Genomic DNA, 16,586 nt, shown 5'->3' on the forward strand with positions numbered 1-16,586 from the left:
AAAGGATAGTAAAAACACCTCCTCCCAGCTTCATGCCAGGGTGCCCGTTGATATGCAGGCACAGTTTCTTAAGCAAATAATGGTGGCTTTTAAGTGTATCTTTCCCTGTCACCTAGAGCCCTTTCACACACAGAACGGAGCCTGGGATGTCCTTGGTCCTCGCTGATCTTGGTTGTTTTCTGCAGGGAGGAGGAGGAGGAGGAGGAGGAGAAGGAGGATGACCGTGGGGTCCTTGATGCTCTCCAGTGTTTGTTTTCTTGCAGATGTTTCATTACCCAGCTGGACAACATCTTCAGCACTGAAAGGGATTGTATATGAACAGAGAGCAAACCCCACTCCCTTCTAGCATGGATGATGTTATCTAGTTGGGTAATAAAATGTCTTAAAGTTGCTCTGCTGGCCCAGGAATTCTGGGAGTTGAAGTCCACAGCTCTTAAAGTTGCCAAAACTGGACACACACACACACACACACACACACACACACACACACACACACACACCGGTTTAGAGGACCCCCTTATCCGTCTCAAGGACCTGGTGGCCAGATTCAGTCTGGGAAGGCTGCAGCTGAGAGGCTGGGCCCCCAGGAAACAGCCCCACAGACACCCCCCCTGCCCTGAGACAAACTAACCCGGCCCCTTGGCAAAGCCAAACGTGGCAGTTCTGCTTTTGTGGCTTTTCCCCCCCAAACCCTTCGGGGTCAGGAGAGGAAAGAAAAAGGAAGTGAAAAATCACTCATTTCCTTGCTTTTTTACGCCATTGATCGGCCGGCTCTTTTAGCCGGAACAAATCAATAATTAATTAGGCCGGGCCAGGGATGGATGGCCAGGTGAGTCCTTGGCTGGGAGGGGGGAGGGGCAGAAGTGCTCAAAGTTTGCGGCCTCGGCTGCAGAGAGCCGGACGGTGACAGTCGCCGATTAATTAAAATATAGACTCCTACTTTGCTTTTCAGCGATTTCCTTGGTGCCCTGGAAGCTGGCCAGGTCTGAGTGCAGGACAAAATTGTACGGTTTCTCATCGCTGACCACCTGAAGAGTTGGAGACCCCCAAATCTCTGGGTCTAATGCTCAGTGATGGGGAGAGCACGGCTAGTGGCTGGGGTACAGGGAGTCCTTGACTTACAACGTTCATTTAGTGACCATTTTGAAGCTACAAGGGCACTGGGAAAAGTGACTTATGGCTGTATTTCACACTGGCAACCGTGGCAGCCTCCCCGTGGTCACGTGATCAAAAGTCGGCTGCTTGGCAACTGATTCATTTTTATGACGGTCACTCTGTCCAGGGATCCCGTGATCTCCTTTTGCGACCTTCTGACAAGCAAAGTCAGTGGGGGAAGCTAAGATTCACTTAACAATTGTGTTACTAACATAACGACTGCAATGATTCACTTAACAACTGTGGCAAGGAAGGTCATAAAATGGGACAAAACTCACTTAACAACTGGCTTGCTTAGCAACAAAAATGTTGGGCTCAGTTGTGGTCATAACTCAAGGACTATGTGAGAGGGACCTTGGAGTCCTAGTGGACGATTACTTGACCGTGAGCCAGCCGTGTGCAGCAGCAGCCAAAAAAGCTAATACTATCCTGGGTTGTATAAACAGAGGCATAAAATCAAGATCACACGAAGTATTAGTACCGCTTTATAAAACCCTAATGAGACCACCTGGAAAACTGTAGCCAATTTTGGTCGCCGTATCTCAAAAAAGATGTTGAGACTCTGGAAAAAGTGCAGAGAAGAGCAACTAGGATGATCAAAGGTCTGGAGACTAAAACATTTGAAGAACGGCTGCAGAACTTGGGTTTGGCCAGTCTAAAGAAAAGAAGAATCAGGGGTGACAGGATAGCCGTGTTCCAGTATTTGAGAGGCTGACCCAAAGAAGAGGGGGTCAAATTATTTTCCAAAGCACCAGAGGGCAGGGCGAGAAACAATGGTTGGAAAGTGATCGAGGCAGCTGGTCAAGGAGAGAAGCAACCTGGAATGAAGGAGAAATTTCCTGATGCTGAGAACAATTAACCTGTGGGAGGACTTCCCTCCAGGAGTTGTGGGTGCTCCATCCCTGGAGGTTTTCAAGAAGAGACTGGACAGCCATTTGATTGACATGGTATAGGGCAGTGGAGTCCAACCCTGGTAACTTTAAGATTTGTGGGCTTCAACTCCCAGAATCCCCTTGCTTGCATGGGAGTTGAAGTCTCCCAATTCTAGGAATTGAAGTCCACCAGTCTTAAAGTTGCCAAGCTTGGACTCCACTTCATATGCCATTCTGGAAAATCAGCTGTCCAATATCTTTTTGAAAACCTCCAGTGTTGGTGCATCCATAACCTGGTGGCCAGCTGTTCCACTGATTAATTCTAACTGCCAGGAAATTTCTTTCTTCTACTTCTAGGTTGCTTCTCTCCTTGATGAATTCCCATCTATTGTTTCTTGTCCTGCCCTCAGGTGCTTTGCAGGATAGGTTGACACCCACACACACACACCCACACACACACTGTCTTCATTGTGGCAACCCCTGAGATATTGGAGCACTGCTATCATGTCCCCCCTCGTCCTTCTCTTCATTAAACTAGACATACCCAATTCCAGCAACCGTTCCCTATATGTTTTAGCCTCCAGTGCCCTGATCATCTTTGCTGCTCTTCTCTGCACTCTTTCTAGAGTCTCAACCTTTGCGTTTGCAGCTGGCATTGCCCCTTTGTGCCCGTAGCTACTGCCGTGTGTGTGTGTGTGTGTGTGTGTGTGTGTGTGTGTGTGTCTCTCTCTCTCTCTCTCTGCCCCTCTTCTGCCCTGCCCTGCCAGGTTAGGGAAGGCTCTGCCTCTCCCTGCCTGCCCAAGGTTACCATAGCAATAAGGCTCCCTTTCAAAACAGAGGCTGACTGGCACGCACAGCTGCAGCCCCTGGATCCCTGCATGCCCGGTCCTCCCAAGGAGGGCGGGAAGAGGAGGCAGCCTCCTCCCCTCTCTCGGCAGAGCAGAAGGAAGGTCTGCGGGGGGGGGGGGGGAGAGAAGGAAAGGCGCCTTCTCATTTTCACCTGACCTGACTAATAACTGCACTTAGAGAGAAAACCTGACGCGCGAGTGCCAGGCCTCATTGAGACAAGAAAATAAGCTGTAATAATTTTTAAATTACAGGGTTTCTGGGTCTAGGCTAGAAAAAGCTCCTCAGATTTAATTTCATTTTTCTTTCCTTTTTTTGCAAAAGTATCATGACTCGGCACACCTGTCAGGGCTGGGGTTTGGATTGCAGGGGGCCGAGGGGATCCATGAGCTGAAGCTGCTTTCCTCCAAGAACTGCTGGATTTTGAAAAAAGGGGGGGCAGATTTTCTGGGCTTCTTCTCCTGGGCTTTGCAGGGTCTTGCTGGGGACCCTCCCCAAGTCTTGGATGAGGCCAGGATGAGATCTAAATTTGATTTTTCCTCTGCAATGACATTTAATTTAAAGTTATGAGCAAGATGGCTCCCCAACAGTGTCTTTCCACCAGCATCGCACAGAAAGAGGGGGGTAGCTGCTCTGGTGCTTGCTGGGCGCCACAGTGCTTGGGCTGGGCTGGGCACCGGGCAGCTTTGCCATGCCATTTTGCCTCCTGCAGGGTCCACACGTATCTCTGTGATGATGGGATCCCAGCCTGGGGGGTGCTAGGAGCCCCAAGGAGGTCTTGGCCCTGGCCTTCCCTTTGCAAAGAGAGCAGGAGAAGACCATTTTTTGCTGTTGCCCACCAGCCTTCCGGGGAAAATTCTCCCAAGGGATGGATTCACCTGTCTCTGCTTTTGTCTGCCAAAGGCAGCGTTTCCAAGTGTTTGTGGCATCTCTGAACCGTCCTGAGATCTCAGGGCAGGGTGGAAAATGGAGGGTGCCTCAGGACTCTCCTTGAAGGGTACAGTGGCTTGGAGAGAGCGGGGGGGGAGAACCAAGGCTCTCTCCCAGCGCTCCGTGTCACCCCAGGGCTCCCCAGATGAGTTGGGGGTAACCAGGGTCTGGGGACAAAGACACACGAAGAACAGTTGCAGGAATTGGGCATGGCCAGTTTAGGGAAAAGAAGGACTAGGGGGGACATGACAGCACAATTCCAGTATTTGAGGGGCTGCCACAAAGAAGGGGGGGTCAGCTTATTCTCCAAAGCACCGGAAGGCAGGACAAGAAGCAACGGTGGAGAAACTTCCTGATAATTAAAACAATTAACCAGTGGAGCTGCTTGCCGCCAAAAGCTGAGAGTTCTCCATCACAGGAGGGTTTTAAAAAGAAACTGGACAGCCCCTGGTCTGAAATAGCATAGGAACTCCTGCAGGGGCGTGGACTAGAAGACCTCCAAGGTCCCTTCCAGCTCTATTTTGATTGATCTTGGCTGTGGCTGATGGGAACTGTAATCCAAACACTGCACCTGAAAAGCATGGCGGGGGGAGGGGTAACCTACAGAGTTGGCAGGAGCGAAGGAGGCAATGAGAAGCGGTCCCCTTAGAAGACGGGAGGAGAAAGAAGGCAAGCCAGGAATCGGGGCCACCGAACCATCACGCAGGGGAATCCCACAGGTAGCGGGCCCAGCCGCCCTGAATGCACCCGGCACAGATGCGATGCAGACAAACAGAACTTCCTGGCTGGGAAGAAGGAATCCAAAGCTCCACTTGGTTGCAGATGTTCTCAAGCTGAGCATGGTGCAACTGCAATTTTCTTTTTTAAAGAAAATTAGGTCTTCCTGGAACTACCAGTGACAAGTGGCAGAGTCTGTGTTTTTCTGCACTGGGGGAACTGGGAGGCTCATGGGACGTCCCCTTCCCAGACCCCCGACTCCTGCAGGCGAGAAGCCCCTGGGCTGCCTGCCTTTTCCAGCTGCTGGAGACGCACCGAGCGTGTGGCAGGTTGCGCAGTGCCTGCAAATTGATTGACTTTGTTCTTCTCGGTGTCTCCCCCTCCCTCCTTCCTCCGCGGCCTTCTTGTTTTCCTTCCTCACTGGCGACACCGTCAGCCGAGTGGAAGCAGAAAGCTGTTCAAGCAGGGGATTCTTTGCGATAGATCCCAGAGCCCCGGAAGGTTCTGGAGAACGGGAGATCTGGGGATGGTGTCAGGGCGGGTTTGGGAGGTGAATGATGGCTCAGCCCAGGCAGGGTCTCTCTGGAGACCTCCTGCAGCCCATAAGCAGGAGTGGATGATGGGGTAGGAGGTTCTTCCGGCTCAGGATGGAATTTGAGGCCATCTCCCGGTCCAAAGAGCCCCTGAGCATGGACGCTCAAAAGGCATCCAGAAGTAGAGTCGGTCTTGCCAAGAAGATCTGAGGTTTAGTTTAGTTTAGTTTAGTTTTATTGGATTTCTACACCGCCCTTCTCCCGAGGGACTCAGGGCGGTTCACAGGGCATATATAAATAACAATACAAAAGTTAAAAGGAAATTAAACCAGTGCCCAGTTAAAAAACAATAATAAAGTACTAAAAAACACCAATTTAAAAACCCATATTCCCCCATCAGGCCAGACCAGCTAATTCAAATAAGTGGGTCTTCAGCCCGCGGCGGAAGGATCGGAGGTCCGATGCCATCCGGAGCTCAACCGGCAGTTGGTTCCATAATGCCGGAGCGCCCACAGAGAAGGCCCTCCCCCTGGGGGCCACCAGTCGGCATTCCCTGACCGGAGGCACCCTGAGGAGGCCCTCCCTGTGGGCACGCACTGGGCGGAGGGAAGTTGACGCCGGCAGCAGGTGGTCCTCGAGGTATCCCGGACCCATGCCATGTAAGGACTTAAAGATCATGACCAAGACCTTGAACCTCACCCGGAAGACAACTGGTAGCCAATGCAGCTCGCGGAGCAAAGGTGTAACATGGGAGTACCGGGAAACTCCCAAGACAACTCTCGCGGCCGCATTCTGTACCAGTTGGAGCCTCCGAGTGGTCTTCAAGGGAAGCCCCATGTAGAGAGCATTACAGTAGTCAAGGCGAGAGGTCACGAGCGCATGAGTGACCGTACACAGGGCATCCCGGTCCAGATAGGGCCGCAACTGGCGCACCAGGCGAACCTGGGCGAAAGCCCCCCTAGTCACGGCCACTATATGATCTTCCAGAGTAAGCCGTGAATCTAGGAGGACTCCCAAGTTGCGAGCCCTATCCACGGGGGGTAAAAGCTCAGGTGATGTTTCCCCCCCCCCGAAAAGGCAACTGGATTTTCTTGGTGTTTTTCTTTGTAAATGTTTTGCTTCTCACCCAAGAAGCTTCTACTGTAGCTTTTGTAGAAGTTGCTGTAGCTTCTTCTTCAGTGGAAGCTTCATCGATGATCAGCTAAACGTTTTCCAAGAAAACACCCATGAAGAATAAGAGAATTGCAGAATAACAGACTTGGAAGGGACCTTGGAGGTCTTCTAGTCCACCCCCCTGCTCAAGCAGGAGACCCATTCCATTTCAGACAAATGATGGTCCAACCTCTTCTTAAAAGCCTCCAGTGATGGAGCACCCACAACTTCTGGTGGCAGGCTGTTCCACTGGTTAATTGTTCTCACAATTAAGACATTTCTCCATAATTCCAGGTTGCTTCTCTCCTTGATTAGTCTCCATCCGTTGGTTCTTCTCCTGCCTTCTGGGGCTTTGGAGAAGAGGTTGACCCCCCCACCTCTTCTTTGGGGCAGTCCCTCAAATACCAGAAGACGGCTATCATGTCACCTCCTAAGTTGCCTTTTGGAAAAAGCGCCTTTGGCAGCAGCATGACCTGGATAACTGAGAATCCCCACAGACACCAAGGTGAGAGTGTTTCTCAAGTAATTCCTGGGTTTCGACTCAGGGTGCAGGAAGAAAGAAGGCACTCTGCACATGCTCCGAGACCCTGGCCATTAGCAGACTCCAGGCCATCATCCCATCCCTTCACCCGGATGAACCCACATGCCAACAATGAGGGTCCAAAAGTGGCATACTAAGGCAACAGTAATGATAATAATAATAATTGTCATAATAATTATAATAACAAACTTGCTAGTATAAGTTAATTACCGCATGGTGTGATTAGCATAATAATGAGCCTTTTGCCATAACGAGCTAATTGCACTAACAAGGGACTCTTTCTGCCTGCTCATCAGCATAACAATAAGCAAATTGCCACCGCCACCACCACCACCACCACTATCTCATTATGGGCCTCATTAGCATACCAATTAGCTCATTTGAATGCCAACATGCGAGGGGGTGCTCGCTGGGTCTCATCCCAAGCTGCAACTTGTCTGGAGGAATCGGGTGCCATTTTTGGGGAGCCCCTGGAGATACGGGGAGCCTCTCCTGAAGCCCACCCAGGGAAGCGGCAATGATTGGCCCCCCCTAGAATGGCTCGGGGGGGGGCTGGATCACCGGGTGCCCAATTTAAAGCTGATCATAGGCCGACCTAGAACTGGGGTGTAAGTATCCCACCCTGGAAGAATGAACGTGGCTCCTGCTTTTCAGTTGTGGACACTCCGGATGCTTGTTTTCATTTTCTTGCTGTTCTATGCAGTGCTGGCTTCCCTCTAGGCCTGCCTCGCAGGGCTGTGTGTTGAATTTTCTCCGCTTCTCATTTTTGAAAGACATCAGGCTGTAGATGGCCTCATGATTCTTGCTTGTTTGTTTATCTCCTATGTATTTGCAAATTATCTCCTTTATTATCTTTGCAAATAATTCGAGGCAGTGAATATATCCAACATGCCTCCTCACAACCCTGTGAGGAGGGCTGGGCTGAGAGACAGACCAGCCCGAAGTCTCCCAGCTGGCTTTCGTGCCTAAGGCGGGACTAGAACTCACCGTCCCCTGGATTCTAGCCTGGTGCCTTAACCACTGGACTCTCCTGCCAGAGTCTGCCCTTCTCAGGACCTTTAAGGGTCCCGCTCTCAGCTTTCTTGCTCAGCCCGTCCGTGGCTTTGCCCATCCTGAGCCACTCAGTGGTCACCCCTGCTCCTGTGCACCTGCCCTGGGCTGGGGGGCTGGAGACCCTCCCCTTGCAGCAGCTGCAGCAGCACTGCACCACAGCTTGCAGCTGGGAGGGGGGAGGGAGGCCGCCACGCTGTGTGCAGCCATCCTGTACTGCATCGCAGGGAGCCATCAGGATTGTGCGGAGTGACCCCCCCCCGCTCGCTCACCTGTGCTCAGGTGCGCACAGGCTCCCATCTGAGGTCTCTGAGGCTGCACCTAAGGGGTGATGCACAAGTTGGGTTCTGCAGGGTCTTCCTGGTTGGACTCCGTGAGAAGCTGAGTTTTGCAGGCGTCTCACATCCTCTCCGTTCTTGTGACGAGCGACCCCGCCGGATCCAGCTGACCTGGGAAACCAGCGCGAAGAGGTGTGGACTTCAACTCCCAGAATCCCCTGGCTGAGGCTGAAACAGCGGCGCTCAGTACAGAATAGCTTATGACCACAGTTGAGCCGAAAATTTCCATTGCTAAGTGAGGCATATATTAGAGTTCTCGCCACAGTTATTAAACGAATCCCTGCAGTTATTAAGTGAGTCACACGGTTGTGAAGTGAATCCGGTTCCCCATCGACTTTGCTTGTTGGAAGGTCGCCAAAGGGGATCACGTGACCCTGGGAACACCACGACCGTCATAGCTATGAGCCCGTTGCCAGGCGCCTGAATTTTGATCACGTATGCAGGGATATAAGTGTGAAAAACAGCCATGAGTCACCTTTTTCAGTGAATTGTAAGTTGAGGACCATCTGTGCCAATCTCAGGGCAGGGCAGAAGCCTCCACAATGCTCCAGCCAGTCGATTTACAAAGGATGTTAATTAACTGCACACACACACACACACACACACTCAAAGCCCTTGCTAGTGTGCACAGAAGCCAACCCAGGCAGAGAGAAAAGAGGGGAGGGGGTCTGCAGATCAGGCAGCCGGAGGGGTTCAGAACCCACCTCTTTGCCAAGCCAGACCTGCTCAAGGGGGCAAGGACCACTGGGCTGCAGTGGGAGGGGGGGTCATTGAGGCAGGACCCCCCTTTGCCCCTCAAGGGCTTCCAGGGAGGGAGGGGCCTTTCGTGCAGCAATTGCCTCCCCTTCGGCCCTGAATAAGCCACAGGAAGAGGAGGAGGAGGAGGAGGAAGAGACCCTTAGGAAGGGCCAAGAAGGGGCCCCCTCCTGCGCCCCCTCCTTTCCCAAGGCTGGAGTCCTTCTGCAGCCGGGCCTCCCCCCCCCCGCTCTCTGGTGGCTCCCTCAGAGGAGGCCAAGGGCCATTTCGCCGAAGCTGCAGCGCCAGCAGGAACAACGTGGCCATTTCCGGAGAGTAATTAGCAGCTAACGAACAAACGCCGGCACTGCGGAGAAGCCGGAGAGAAACAAGCAGCCGGCCAGTGCAGAGCAGCCAGAGACCCCCAAAGTCAGGCTGGGCCGAGGGATGGGGGGGGCTCTCCCTCCACCTGGGAGGGGCCGCTCGGCACCCAGTGGCCCAGGCTCCGTGAAGGTGGCACTCCTCCACATGCAGCCACCCTTCTAGTGACCGTTCAAAGCTATAAAAAAAAACATGACAATTTTTCACACTTGCAGCCGGGATGAAAATCGGCCGCTTGCAACTGGCCTGGGTTTATGAGGCTCTGCAGCGTCCTGGGCTCACCTGATCCCCTTCTGCGACCTTCCTAGCCGGATTCCGACAAACCAAGTCAACGGGGGGGGGGGAGCTGGATTCACTTAGCCACTGTGGGGGTTCGCTTAACAACCGTGGCAAGACAGGTCGTAAAACACAATTCACTTAAACACCGCCTTGCTCAGCAACAGAAATTTGGGGCTGCTAAGGTTTAATATCCAAATATTCAGCTCCTTTCTATTGCCTATTTCTTGCCTGAGCAAGGGGAGTTTCTAAATCAAGGAATCTACAGAGAATCGGAATTATTCAGTCACCAGACCGGCTGGCTAAGACTGGGTTAGGCAGGGTTGTTTTAAGCCGCAGGGCTGCCTCTTAAAGAGTCCGGGACCTCCAGAACCGCGGAGGAGCTCTGTAAAATATCCAGGAGACTTTTTCTCCTGTTTTTCTCCCCCCACCCCTTCCTGGAGACAGTTGGGTCAAGGGCCCGGCAAAAGGCAGGCTGAATTTGATCATGGTGGGTGGGTGGGGGTAATTATGGCCTGAGCAGTGATGGAGAGCCTCCACAAATATTCCTCCCATCTATGTGATGTGCAAGGAACTGGAAGGGTGTCCTTGTACGCATCCAAAATCAGCTAGCTACGTTATTTCAAGTGCTTAGACCAGGGTTTCCCAACCTTGGCTGCGCTAGGATGGGTGGACTTTAACTCCCAGAATTCCCCGGCCAGCAAAGCTGGAAGTCCACCCATCCTAGAGTAGCCAAGGTGGAGAAATACTGCATACTGACCAGGCATGTCAAACTGCTGCCGGTGGGCTGGATGCGTCATGCCAAAACTGTGCCCACCCCATTGCCGGCAATGGGGAAAAAGTCGCAACATGTGTCACATGATGTCGCGATTTTGACATGCCTGCTTTAGACCATGCAAAAACACACCTTTTCCTTTTGCTACATTCAAATTAAAACATTTTTCAGTTTTTTCTGCAGCCACATTGGCATCCCTCATCTGGTCGTCCCCCCACCACCACGTTCAAGCTACCTGTTCCCCTCCAGCCCTCCCCATCTCAGATTCCGCCCCCCCCAGAACCCACCCATCCCCCAGGAAAAAACGTAAAGAGACGGACTGCAGGTCACACACAAAAGATTTAATCACCTCCAAAAAGCAGCCTCACTCTGTGATGTAGGGAGGGGGAACTGGGGGGATACTGGGAAGAACTGGGAGGGGTAGACAAGGGGGGGAAACAGGAGTGGGGAGGGGACTCCAATATAGGTTAATGAAAAACTAATGTTCAATAGTTGAAGATTTGGGCCTTGAGAAACCTCAAGGTTTTATACGGGGAGGCAGGGATGGCAGGGTGAAATGGGGTGTGTGTGTGTGTGTGTGTGTGTGTGTCTAAGAGAACTGGGGGTGGTGGAAGGCAGGAAGGGGGTCTTGTGCTGGGAAATACTTTGGGGATTCAGGGAGCATCAGAGAGAGGAGAAGATCCATTTGAAAGGACTGATGGACAGGACGGGGGAACCAGGGTTATCCATTTTTTGGGGGGAGATAAATGAAGGGACCCTTGTAGAGTTCTGGGGGAGCAGAGTTTGGGGAAAAGGGGAGGGGTCCACAAGAGGAAACCAGGCCAGGAAGAGGGGGGTCCAAGAGTTCAAATGACTTTTCTGATAATGAACACATCAAACACATATCTTTTTTTGATCTAGACCAGCCAGATACAATAAATAGAGTAACCCAAGTGGGTTTCACCACTAGATCCTGGGCAGGGCATTGGGATGACCCCCCTCCTCCTTCCCCTCCCACCACCCTAATGCCACCCCTGCTTTGTGCTCTTTTCTCTCTGGATCTAGGCTTATCGTTGCCTTTTTCATTGGAACAGTGATTAATGCATAAAGAGAAATCTTTGCTTCGTTTCTCCTCTTCTGTGCATATGAGCCTCTCCTTGGCTTCCCCCTTCCCCCAGCCCTTCCCACTGGCCACTGCAACCCCCACCCCCCCTTCTTGCTCACTTCCCTCCTTGCCTGCTGTTCCTTTGGGGAGGGGCTCGGCTAAGGCACCGCTGCCGAAATTCTGCCGTTGTCCAGGGAAGAGATCCGTTCACGTTGCATTTCCTCCTCCTATCCTCTGCTTCCTTCCCCTCCTTCCTCGGTTGCTGCGCCCCAAACTTGTGCGTCCGGCAGCCCCTGTCCCTCCCCCCCCATATCAGACTGTGCTTTCCAGCATCCACTCCGTGCTGCCAAAAGTTACCCGTCTGTGACTCAAGGGAGATTCCTCCGAGTTCAACTGAGAGGTGGACATGTGTCTCTTTGTCCGTGCGCGCCGGGGATAGCTGTGACTCTGGAAGAGCGAGTAATCGCCGTCGAACGAGTGGCGGTGGTGCCGAGTCCTGGACAGCTCACGAGGGGAAGACCCCGACTCGCTGCTGCCCGGTTTGGCCCGGAGCTGGGGGGTCCCCCCGGGGTCTCTGAGGAGGCACAAGGAGACCGATGAGCCGGCCCTCCTGACCTCCCTCTGTCCTTCTTCGGAAGCCAAGACCGCCACGGTGTGGAGGTCAGGGCTCCTCTGAGCTGCCCTCTTCTCCGGCTCGGTCAAGGGCATCTCTGACCCTTGGGCAGCACTGACCCTGCCCCCCCCACCCAGACGGGGGCCCTTGGAAGCAACCTCTTGGAGAGTTTCGTATTTGTCCTCCCCGCCTTTGGAGGACGAGCAGGGTAAGGCAGGGGGTTGTGGGTGGCTGCCGTTGGTCTGCGAGTAGACGTTGCTGACCTTGGCCTTCTTCTGCTCCTCTTGGCCGCTGTAGACCTTGTAGCGGATCATGAGGATGATGATGAAGACCAGCACCGAGGCCACGATGATGCCCCCCAGGATGATGATCATGGTGCCCCCCAGGAACTGGGTATGGAGTGAGTGGCACTGGGCACTGTCCCCCTCGGTGGTGAATTGCACGCAGCCCACTACGCGAGTCGCCGTGAGGGACGTCACGCCGTCGTCATACACCGCCAAGACGCACAGGTCGTATTCCCGGCCAGCTGCCAAGTCATTCACCAAGAAGGTCTTGCTGGATGAAGGAATCATCCTGGGGGGGGCAGAGAAGGGAAGTGAGACCACCAGGAAAAAAAGCAACCAGACAGTCTAAGCCTTGCCTCCTAAGTCTGCGGGGAAGGAGGAGGCCTCCCGCCGGGCCACCCATCCGTCGGGGCCTCCTGCCAGCTTCAACCAATCCGCTTTCTACAGATGTGCCTGTGCCCTCCGTTCCCATCTTCCCAGCCACGTTGGGACGCCTGGACTTTAGCAGCAGGAACGGGAGGGTCTCCATTGCTTCTGGCCATTTGGTTTTTAGCAGGTCACCTTGCTTCCTTCTGGCCCCAGAGAGCAGGCGGCTCCTCCCAAGGACTAGAAACTTGCTCCCCCCCCCCATTGTCTCTTGTGCTTCTTGTATAGAAGGGAAGTTCAACCCCTATCTTGGCTCCCCGGAAGAGCAAAGACTTGGCTCTGCCAGCTGGCTTTGGGGCTGGAGAGTGGCACATGACTCAGGTGGGGGCTTGTGGGGGTTGCTTCTGCTTTTTTAAAAAAACTTCTTGACTTCCCTTCTAGCTTTGGTCTTCTTTTATGTTGAACTCTGTTTTAATTCTGCTTTTAATCCTATTTCTTTTTGTATGATTACTATCATTTGTATTTGTAAACTGCCCAGATAGTGGGTGGATAGCGAGGCAAGTGGTGTGTAAATCTGATAGATGATAGATAGATAGATTGATGGATGATAGGTTGGATGGATGGATGGATGGATGGATAGATAGATAGACAGACAGACAGACAAGTTAGGCAGATGGATGGATGGATGGATGGATGGATGGATAGATGATAGATAGATAGATAGATAGATAGATAGATAGATAGATAGATAGATAGATAGATAGATAGATAGATAGATAGATAGGATGGATGGATGGATAGATAGATTGGATGGATGGATAGATAGATAGATAGATAGATAGATAGATAGATAGATAGATAGATAGATAGATAGATAGATAGACAGACAGACAGACAGACAGACAGACAGACAGACAAGTTAGGCAGATGGATGGATGGATGGATGGATGGATGGATGGATGGAGACAGACAGACAGATGATAGAGATAAATCTGATTCATTCTCCCCACTACCACCACCACAAATGCAGCCATGCTCTGGGGCAGAGGAAAAAGGCCAAGAGATGAGCTGAAGTTCAGGTTCCTTTCTGGAGCAGGACAAAGTCGTCCAGCAAACCAGACCTTCCCATCTACCTCCTCGGAAGACCCTTCCCTTGCAGGAATTCCCCTGCACCCCCCACCCCAAGGGATGCCTTCTTCCCTTGTGCCTCAGAGCCCCTCCTGGCAGAGATGCCCAGTGCCTCAGCAGGCCAAGGGGTAGACAATCCAGGAGAAGACCTGGGCGTGAAGCAGAGCTGGGCGAGGGGGCCGTGGTGCCCACTGTGCGAGAGAGGATGGCACTTTTGCCTAGCAGTCAATTAGCAAACGGGGGGGGGGGGAATGGAAGAGCAGGAGGCAATTAGCCAAGAATCACAGCACCGTATAACCAACAGCTGCAATCTTCCAGGGAGGGTGGAAAGGGGAACACAGCACAGCTTGGCTGGGGGGCAAACCACGTGGGACAGTGTCAACACGGAGGAAAGACAAATTGATCTGTCTTGGCAAGCATGGCAGCTACCCTGCTGGCAGCCAGAATGGGCAGCTAGTGCTGACTGGGAAGGAAGGAAGGAAGGAAGGAAGGAAGGAAGGAAGGAAGGAAGGAAGGAAGGAAGGGCCCACCTGCGTGGCCCCCCTCCAGCTTCAGGGCTGGGGAGATATGAAGCCCTGGGGCTTTGCACCTGTGCCCAGAACCAGCAAGCTTAGCGGCAGTCCTCGGCTTACAGCCATTCCCTTAGTGACTCTTCAAAGCTATAATGGCACTGAAAAAAGTGACTTGGGATTGTTTTTTCACAGTTACAATCATTGCAGCATCCCTGGGATCATGAGATCAAAACTCGGATGTTGGCAATTGACTCCTAATGATGACGGTTGCAGAGTCCCCCTTTGCGGCTTTCTGGCAAGCACTCAGTCAGGAAGCCAGATTCACTTAACAATCTGTGTGACTAACTGAACCATTCCAGTGTATTGCTTAATAACTAGGACATGAAAAGTCATAAAATGGGGCAAAACTCACTTAACAACTTGCTTAGTAGTAGAAATTTTGGGCTCAATTGTGGTCGTAAGTCGAGGACTACCTGTGTTGACTGTGAGGCTGACTCACTCGGCTCACCTGTAGACCAAAGAGTCATCCAAGGAGCTGTTATACTGGATCTGGTACATCCGGATGCCCGGGATGTGCCGTTCAGACGGCCAGTGGATGACCACGGATGTAGACGTGAGCTCCGCCGCTATGATCTTCCTGTCCTGGTGGTTCTTGGTCTCATTGGAGCCTGATTTGGCAGAGGTGGTGATGTCAGACGAGCCAGGATCTGGTTCCTTCATGTGGCCGGTGTTGTTGACCAGCAGGGGCAAAGGGACAATGCAGACGTCGACGGGAGCCGTGGCCTCTCCGGCAGCATTGGAGGCGATGCAGGTGAAGAGCCCATTGTCCTTCAAGGTGGTGATCAGGATGTCCAGGGTGCCATTGTCGTAGACGGTGGCCCGGGTGGTGTTGTGGATGAGTTTGCCGTCGGGCGCAATCCAGTGGATGGAGGGCTCCGGGTCCCCCACCGCCTTGCACTTGAGGCTCACCCCCTGGCCCTCCACGAGGAAGGCCTTGCTGGAGTACTGGCGGGTGATGAGGGGGGCTTCGCAGATGAACTCCTCCTCGGGGATCGACCAGAAGTACTTGTCCATCAGGTGTTCCGGGGAGGCACAGGTCTCCAGGTCGTCCTCCCGTGTGAGTCTCCGCAGCCAGAGGAGCTCACAGTTGCAGTGCAGCGGGTTGCCTCCAAAGCTGATGGTCAAGGTGGACGGGTGAGTCCCACGGACGTTGGCCAACACCTGAGCCCTCAGGAAGAGGTTGTCCGGAGGCAGCTTCTGCAACCGGTTGGATGTCATGTCCAGCCTGACCAGCTTCTGGAGCTGGGAGAAAGTGCCCTCGGCAATGTGGTCAATGAGGTTGTGGTCCAGCGTGAGGGTGTTGAGACTCACCATCTGGCCAATGGCCTCCCACGGCAAGGCCTCCAAGTTGTTGTAGGAGAGGTCCAGGTCTTCCACGGTGGACAGGAACTCGTCAAAGCACGAGGCCTCAATGAGGCTGATCTGGTTGTTCCCCAGGATGAGGTGCCGGAGGTTGGTCAGTCCTCGGAAGTGCTCGTTCTTCAGGATGGCCAACCGGTTGCTGTTCATGTGGAGGGCCCGTAAGGCACGCAGGTCGGCGAAGGCGTAGGGCAGGATCTGGCTGATGGTGTTGCGGGAGAGGGTGAGGTGCACCAGGCTGGTCATGTTGGAGAAGTCCTTCCGGCGGATGACCGTGATGAAGTTGTCTGTCAGGCGCAGCTCCACCGTGCGCCGGTCGATGGTGGCCGGCACAAACAGGAGGCCTGTCTTGGCACACAGCATGGTCAACGTCGGGGAGATGTTCTGGCAGATGCAGCGGCCAGGGCAGTGTTGAGCTTTTGCCATGGTGCCAAGCATCAGGAGAGGCAAGAAAAGCTTTTCCATGATACTGGCACACTCTGTACTGGGGAGACCCTGGGGACAAAATTAAGCAGCAAAAAATTATAAATCTGGTTTGACTGCATCTCTTCCCAGTCACCTATCTCACAGCTTGCCAGGGCTGCCCTAACTTCAAAGGATTTAAGATAAAATGAGAGCCAGCTGTCCTTGGCCCTAATTTTAGAGAATTCACTGCTACCCATAAGAGCTCAACAGCACCGGAAGGCTTTAAAAGGGGACTAGACTGTAGGAGAAGGAGCAGCAGAACCTGGGGGAGGAGTCAAAAGAGGCATCAGCCTAGAATCCCTACGTAGCCACAAGTGGATTAAGCCCAACCTCCATTGAGGGCTGTTGGCCCTTATCTAATTCTAACCAGGTGCTGGCTATTAATTGAGAAGATTTCTGTGCTATAGCCTCTTA

At 52.9% G+C, this 16,586-nt stretch overlaps 1 protein-coding gene across 1 annotated transcript; it reads right to left on the reverse strand.

Annotated features, from left to right (window-relative positions):
• Positions 1–11,604: 11,604 nt before the first annotated feature.
• Positions 11,605–16,178, reverse strand: LRFN1 (leucine rich repeat and fibronectin type III domain containing 1). The gene is made up of 2 exons (XM_081334208.1): positions 14,797–16,178; positions 11,605–12,571 (listed from the first exon to the last, which is right to left on the reverse strand). The coding sequence occupies exons 1-2, from the start codon at positions 16,170–16,172 to the stop codon at positions 11,698–11,700; spliced, it is 2,250 nt and encodes a 749-aa protein (XP_081190334.1). The 5' UTR covers positions 16,173–16,178; the 3' UTR covers positions 11,605–11,697.
• Positions 16,179–16,586: the final 408 nt, after the last annotated feature.

Source organism: Vipera berus, assembly GCF_964194415.1.
Source record: "Vipera berus genome assembly, chromosome: 9".
Classification (NCBI taxonomy): domain Eukaryota; kingdom Metazoa; phylum Chordata; class Lepidosauria; order Squamata; family Viperidae; genus Vipera; species Vipera berus.

Bases quoted from the DNA above. Each gene is read 5' to 3' on its own strand.
- LRFN1 (XM_081334208.1), bottom strand. From the start codon at position 16,172: ATGGAAAAGCTTTTCTTGCCTCTCCTGATGCTTGGCACCATGGCAAAA. The intron at 12,572-14,796 runs GTGAGCCGAGTG...TGCCCCCCCCAG, and splicing joins GATGACTCTTTGGTCTACAG to GATGATTCCTTCATCCAGCA.